Source organism: Arabidopsis lyrata, assembly GCF_000004255.2.
Source record: "Arabidopsis lyrata subsp. lyrata unplaced genomic scaffold ARALYscaffold_7, whole genome shotgun sequence".
NCBI lineage: Eukaryota > Viridiplantae > Streptophyta > Magnoliopsida > Brassicales > Brassicaceae > Arabidopsis > Arabidopsis lyrata.
This window is the reverse complement of record NW_003302549.1, coordinates 1,768,753-1,775,838: the sequence shown is the minus strand read 5'-3', so window position 1 is coordinate 1,775,838 and position 7,086 is coordinate 1,768,753. Positions and strand designations below refer to the sequence as shown.

The following is a 7,086-nucleotide window of genomic DNA, read 5'->3' as shown; positions in this document are numbered from 1 at the left end:
CCAAGTATTATAAGGTTTTATAAGGTGTTTTTAAAGGTTTACAAGTTTTTTAAAGGATTTTTAAAGTTTTTCAAAGGTTTTACAAGATATTTTAAAGGTTTTTAAAGGTATTTAAAATGCATTTATAAGGTATTTATAAAGTATTTATAAAGTTTTAGATACATAGAAATGTAATTTGTGTATGTTTTAATAATATTACATACATATTTGGGTAAATCTTATATTTTTAAGAGCATTTTTTATAAGGTTTTTAAAAATGGGTATTTTTGAAAAGTGGCATTGAAAAAGTGGCATTTTTGCAAAAGCTTTTTAGTACTCAAATTGAAGAAAGTCAAAACGAGAGGTCCCGTATTGAGCTATAAACTTTTTGTCAATTTGATTCATCTCGAGTATTATTCGTTTGTGCCTAAAAAAAAATACAAGTAATATATTACGTATATATACCTTTCTAAAAGAAAAGAAGATCAGGGGTATATATATTCTGTAATATTAATTTAGAGCACATGCCTTGTCTACGGCAAAATTGCTACCCATATATGAACCACGACCGAGAATTGGATTTTTTTTTTTTAACGTCTGGATTTATTATTTATTGCAAATTATGAGAACTGTTACATAGACGATTCTACAACGGACAATTCCTTCCGACTATTATTAGATCTACGATAGAAGACACCTTCTTCACCTTCTTCTTCATACTCACCTTCTTCTTTATGCTCTTGATGGACACTTCCCTCTCTGCGTAGAATCCTGGCGAACGTCTATAATTGTACATCGCTGGAGATCTCCTGCACACTTGCCTCAAATAATCTACAAATTTATTAATAAATTGCAGTATCTGGGACTCGAACCTCAGACCTCTCGGTGTAGAAGCATTAATTAACCCTTGTTCAACCAATGAGCCAAGTGGGCTTCCACGGAGAATTGGATTTATACCGTCCATTTTAATAATTACAATTCCAATTCGTTTAAGAAAAGAAAAAAGCAAGTACTATATGTTTTTTTTTTCTGAAAAAGGGAGACATTGTTCTGTAATATTTTAAAGCACAAGTCTTGTATATATTCCTGGCACAAAATAGCGACCCATACTAACCAAAATGAAGAACTATAAATTTAAATTTAAAACTTGTTTTTTAAATAATAATTTTGAAATCTAAAACCATAAAACTAGCTAAGATGTTATATTTAAAAGAAAATAGTGCGTTTAGAGTCGTTTGAAATAGAACTAGATAAAAGGTTTTTTTTTTAAGCATTAAACAAAAGATAATTTTATAGTCAAAGTGATTAAAATGAGGGTTGTGGACATTTTTTTTTATACAGTGCATAATTTTTTTTATTTCAACTTCTAACTTCATATTTCAATTAAATTAAGGAATTACAATTTTTTTTAAAAAAAAATTGGTTTGGTTTAAATTGTATATTATAATTAAGTGGATTAGATTTGTGCTTAAAATATTACAAAATAGTAGAATATATAGCCAATATTTTAAACTTATAAAATATGCAAGGACATTCAAATAATCCTTATATCCATAATCCACTAGCTCAAATGGAGTGTTTTTGTTTGATATTCCTCCGAGAATATACTAACAAAAAAATTCAGAATTTGGTAGTTTTAATAATTTGAATGTGGATTGTGGAATAATTTCTTTTAATTTTATAATTATTTGAAGAACAATAATCTTACGTACCCGTGATCTAAACAAACGGAATCCTATAATGTATATCTTCCATTGCTGAGTGGAGAACAAAACTTAGCAAATCTATATATACATTTTTGGATGACTTTTAGCAAATAAATCCTGGAGTTGGAATGTATTTACGGATGAATGCCATTGGCATTAATTATTTAAATTTGAAAAATATTAATTAAAGATATTACCAACACGATTTCGAGAATCATAAATTCATATCTTCCTTAATTTTCTGAGTCATTAATGTGATAATCTTTAGGAAATATTTCTCTGTAAAAAAAAACTCCACATTAATGAAGGCATTAAAATCGACACTAACAATTAAATTATTTAGATATTCAATTATTTTAAGATTCTTATATCTTATTTGATATTTTTTTTTAATATCTCATTCTTTAATTACTGCGTTTAGAATTTATTGGTTGTTACCTATTTTTTGGTGAAATTTATTGGTTGTTACTTAATAAGTAATTATGGTGCGTTTATTTTAGTTAATATCTAATTTAAAGGATTTGTTTTCTTTTATTATTAATAAACGAATAACATGTATAGAAATAAAAGATTTTTCTTGCGACTCCATAATAAAAATATTAAACTCTTATTTTCTACATTTCTTACACATAATATCCTCTTATTCAATAACAAAAAATATATATTGCATATTTTTAAAAATATTTATAATATTTAAATTATATAAAAAGTTTGTAATATTAATATTATTTCAACTCTATACAAATTTAATATATATGTATATATATCTTATGAGAACCATTTAAAAGAAATTTTTAAATTGACTTGAATTATATAGCTTTTAAATAAAAGTATTATTAAAAAGAAAAATAACTAAATGATGTTTAATTTCACGGGACGGGTAATATGATGGGACGGGTTTGGGTTGATATTTATAAAAGATAGTATACCACGGGTGAAATCCTAAAATTAACAATCAAAATAATCTATCAAACAAATTACATTTTGATTTTTTTAAGAAAATATAGCCCCGCGGTGTACCGCGGGTTAAAATCTAGTTTCAAACATTTTTTAAAACAATTAACTTTACACAAAATTTTCTTCCTGCCAATGGTTTAGTCGTGGTTCGAGTTAAATAAAAACTTTAATCTGTTTAGAACATGGCCCAATAACAGGCCCAGATCTGCTTTTTGATTATTCTCCACGCAAAGTAAACTTATACACGGTCGAGATTTAATTATCATTTTATTTGATGTATTCTAAAAAATACCGTTTAAACCCTAAAAGCTAGCCACCGCCGTGGGGTTTATGGTCGGCAAAAACCCAGAAATCGACCATCATTCACCGTCAATTTCACAACTTTCATGAACCTTTAGCTCTATTTCTCAATATCTGAAAAAGGGTTACTGTTTTCTTCTTGTCGAAATCCATGGCTGCTTCTAGATTGTGTTCCGCGGCGGCGATAGCTGCTGCGTTCACTTCAATGTCAATGTCTCAGAACCGTGCGTACGCCGATTCTCGATTCCGGTTTCCTTTCTATTCTTCTTCTCCTCCTCCGTCAGATTCTCCGGCGAATCAATCTTCTTCGAACTCTAGTAAGTCTAAACCAGAGGCTGATGAGCCTAAAGGATCGGGTTTTGATCCTGAGTCCCTTGAGAGAGCTGCAAAAGCTCTTAGAGATATCAATAGCTCTCCCCATTCCAAACAGGTGACGAATCATATCTATTTAGGGAATTTTCTTAGTGAAATTTAGCAAAAATGGTATTTGAACTCAAAAATTGGATTTTGATTTGTGGAGATTGGTCATTTGGTGATTGCAGAATTGGGTTTTCTTCTTAGCTTATTGGGTTCTTGGTTTTTCAATTAGGTGTTTGATCTCATGAGGAAGCAGGAGAAAACTCGGTTAGCTGAATTAGCGGCAGAGACTTCTCATTACGAAGCTATTCAAGCACACAGAGATATTGTGAGTCATTGACGCTTAACTTGAATGTTTCATTTTGCTGCCATTTTTAAACAAGGGAAACTTTTTGATATGACTGCAAAGTTTATGATGATCATAATATGATTTGGTTTATGGGGGATTGGAAATGGGCAGGAGAGACAGCAGAAATTGGCTGAGGACCAGAGAAATCTTTTGCAGACACAGGCGCAAACCAAAGCGCAAATTCTGCGATATGAGGATGAATTAGCCAGAAAGAGACAGCAGGTTATTTTTTTTCTTATGTGTTCTCGTAGATGGAATGAAATCTTTCTGAAGTATAAGATCTGACAAATGTTTTTGGTTTGGGAGTAATGCAGACAGATCATGAAGCTCAGAGACATCATAATGTGGAATTGGTTAAGATGCAAGAGGCGTCTTCTATCAGGAAAGAGAGGGCAAAAATCGCCACAGAAGAACAGATCCAAGCTCAGCAACGCCAAACTGAGAAAGAGAGAGCTGAACTTGAGCGAGAGACGATTCGTGTCAAGGCCATGGCTGAAGCTGAAGGTCGGGCTCATGAAGCCAAACTTACTGAAGAGCAAAACAGGAGATTGCTTATGGAAAGGATTAATGGTGAAAGGGAGAAGTGGCTTGCTGCAATCAACACCATGTTCAGTCACATTGAAGGTATGGAAACCTGATAAACCAAGAAAATTGTATCTTCTTGCTTTTGATTTTGAAAAAGGACAGATCAGTTCTTTTTGTTCCTTTTGCTTACTACCATATGAAATTGGCAGGGGGATTCAGGACCTTATTAACCGATCGTAATAAGCTGATTATGACTGTTGGAGGAGCTACTGCATTAGCTGCAGGGATTTATACAACTCGGTATGCATCTCTGAACTATATAACCTATTGGATATAATGGGATTCTCGGAACCAGTCTGATTTGACCCAAGTGATCTTAGATTCTTTTATCATTGTCTAATGTAATCTATATCTTGAATCTTTTGTGTCTAATGTAATCTATATCTTGAATCTTTTGTATTTAACAGTGAAGGTGCTAGAGTTACATGGGGTTATGTCAATAGGATGCTTGGACAACCATCACTTATTCGAGAATCTTCTATGGGTAGATTTCCATGGGCAGGCTCAATGTCTCAATTGAAGAACAGAATCTCAGGTGCAGCAGCAGCATCTGCAGCAGAAGGGAAAAAGCCACTTGATAATGTAATTCTCCATACTTCTTTGAAGAAACGAATCGAGCATCTCGCTAGAGCTACAGCAAATACCAAATCCCATCAAGCACCATTCCGCAACATGATGTTTTATGGACCTCCTGGTACCGGTAAAACTATGGTCGCAAGGGAAATAGCTCGAAAATCGGTGAGTTATTATCAAAACTATGGTAGTAGCTTTGTTAATTCCGTCTCTATGAGTTCTTAGATACAATTATTTGTTGCAGGGTCTGGATTATGCTATGATGACAGGTGGAGATGTTGCTCCCTTGGGATCACAAGCTGTTACTAAAATCCATCAGATATTTGATTGGGCCAAGAAATCGAACAAAGGCTTACTTCTTTTCATTGATGAAGCCGATGCTTTTCTATGCGAGTAAGATCTCCCTCTCCTCTTTTCTACAATCCTTTGATAATCCACTCAGTGGCCGTTTGAGCTGCATTATGTCAGGATATCCAACAAGGATTAGTCGTTGTTTTAGCGTTTTAGGTTTTTGACAATAAAATGACAAAAAGATTGCAACTTTTTCTCTGGGTTTAAAGAAAGATGATTTCTTTTTCTTTGCAGGCGTAACAGCACTTACATGAGTGAGGCTCAACGTAGTGCTCTGAATGCTTTGCTCTTCCGAACCGGTGATCAATCTCGGGACATTGTTCTTGTCTTGGCTACAAACAGACCTGGAGATCTCGATAGTGCGGTTACAGACAGGATTGATGAAGTCATTGAGTTCCCACTTCCAGGGGAAGAAGAACGTTTCAAGCTTCTCAATCTCTATCTCAACAAATATCTAAAGAGGGGTGACAACAACAAAGACACAAAACCGAAATGGAGTCATTTGTTTAAGAAGCTGTCACAGAAGATTACCGTTGAAGCAGACCTAACTGATAAAGTGATTTCTGAGGCTGCAAAGAAGACGGAAGGATTCTCTGGCCGTGAAATTGCAAAGCTTGTGGCTGGAGTACAAGCTGGAGTGTACGGACGAGAGGATTGTGTATTGGATTCACAGCTTTTCAAAGAGATTGTTGAATATAAGGTTGAAGAACATCACCAAAGGCTTAGGCTTGCTTCTGAAGGTTTTCAACCATTACTCTTCTCTTAGGCACTTGGATTTTGATTATACATGTCGTTTACTTATTCAACATAAAGAAATCTGATTGTTTTAAAATTAGTGCTAAAATTGATTTTTTAGATTAAAAACATGAGTTATTTTAAAGATTTTCTGCAGAATCTTAGTTGAAGTCTTACATATGAACAATTCTCGTTATTAAAATTATATTCATTTCTGTCTGATTTGGGTTTCTTAAAATATTGTATTGTTCATTTGTAAATTTGGTTTGATTTCACTATATAACATCAAGCTTAAATAGCAAAAAAATATTAAAAATGTATAATTAAAGGATAAATAAATTTATTCTGGTCTCAAAATATCCTAAAAACAAAGAAAAACAAACGACGAAAAGGAAAAATCAACAAACTGAAACAAAGTAAAGAAGAAAAAAAAAATAACTTAAGTCTCACAATACAAGAACAATCCTAACAGTAACCATATCCAAAATAACGCAAATATTGATTAGGATGTTCTTCTAGCTTCAGGCTCTAGCTCTGGTTGAAGTTGTAACTTGACATATAGTTCATGTTGGATATCGGAACGATAACTCCATCATTGTTGTATCCAAACATTGGTGTATGGTTAGGAAACACCGCCATGTTTGGATTATAGTTGAATGTATTTCTTCTTTGATCAAAAAGATCAATGCCAACATCAACATTAGGACCACCAATAAAGCCAGAACTTTGGCCGAAGTAATTCTGAGAAACATTTACTTGAGAATATTGTTGAGACATTTCACTTACCAGTTTCTTTTTCACATCTTGAAGAGCAGATATCAGATGGTTGGTTTCATTCATGTCGAGATCTTTCACATCTTTTTCATACCAGTTTCCTCTTTGTTCTCTGGATTCTTTCATTATGTCCAAAACCATTCTCTTATTTTTCTCCTTTTCCTGGGTTGTCAGCACCTGCAATGAGATTCTTTCATTTTGTGAAAAAACAAGATATGGTTTCCTTTAACAAATTAAGTACCACTTATATATATGTCTATGCATGTAGTAGCATATATTAGTGAAGTAATGTTATAAAAAAATTTTGGATCACCCATAGACCACAATATTAAATATATATATATATAAATATATACTTATTCTCTTATATAATTTTTCAAAGAAAAAATAATATTAACCCTCGTCAGTATATTCGTTGAA

At 32.7% G+C, this 7,086-nt stretch overlaps 2 protein-coding genes across 2 annotated transcripts in view; one reads left to right on the top strand and one right to left on the bottom strand.

Moving 5' to 3' along the window:
* Nucleotides 1-2,847: 2,847 nt before the first annotated feature.
* Nucleotides 2,848-6,114, top strand: LOC9303080 (ATPase family AAA domain-containing protein 3C). The gene is made up of 8 exons (XM_021019899.1): nt 2,848-3,372; nt 3,532-3,627; nt 3,760-3,870; nt 3,963-4,272; nt 4,383-4,473; nt 4,641-4,971; nt 5,051-5,199; nt 5,392-6,114. The coding sequence occupies exons 1-8, from the start codon at nt 3,094-3,096 to the stop codon at nt 5,921-5,923; spliced, it is 1,899 nt and encodes a 632-aa protein (XP_020875558.1). The 5' UTR covers nt 2,848-3,093; the 3' UTR covers nt 5,924-6,114.
* Nucleotides 6,115-6,203: 89 nt separating this feature from the next.
* LOC9305101 (agamous-like MADS-box protein AGL62) overlaps nt 6,204-7,086 on the bottom strand; it is a 1,388-nt gene continuing 505 nt past the window's right edge. Inside the window, exon 2 of the mRNA XM_021019900.1 lies at nt 6,204-6,884. Within this exon, the coding sequence (XP_020875559.1) occupies nt 6,421-6,884 (464 nt within the window). The 3' untranslated portion in view covers nt 6,204-6,420. The remainder of the gene's footprint in view (nt 6,885-7,086) is intronic.

Coding starts and splice junctions, on each gene's coding strand:
- LOC9303080 (XM_021019899.1), top strand. CDS start 3,094: ATGGCTGCTTCTAGATTGTGTTCCGCGGCGGCGATAGCTGCTGCGTTC. Junction 4,273..4,382: donor CATGTTCAGTCACATTGAAG/GTATGGAAACCT, acceptor TGAAATTGGCAG/GGGGATTCAGGACCTTATTA. Junction 4,474..4,640: donor GCAGGGATTTATACAACTCG/GTATGCATCTCT, acceptor TGTATTTAACAG/TGAAGGTGCTAGAGTTACAT.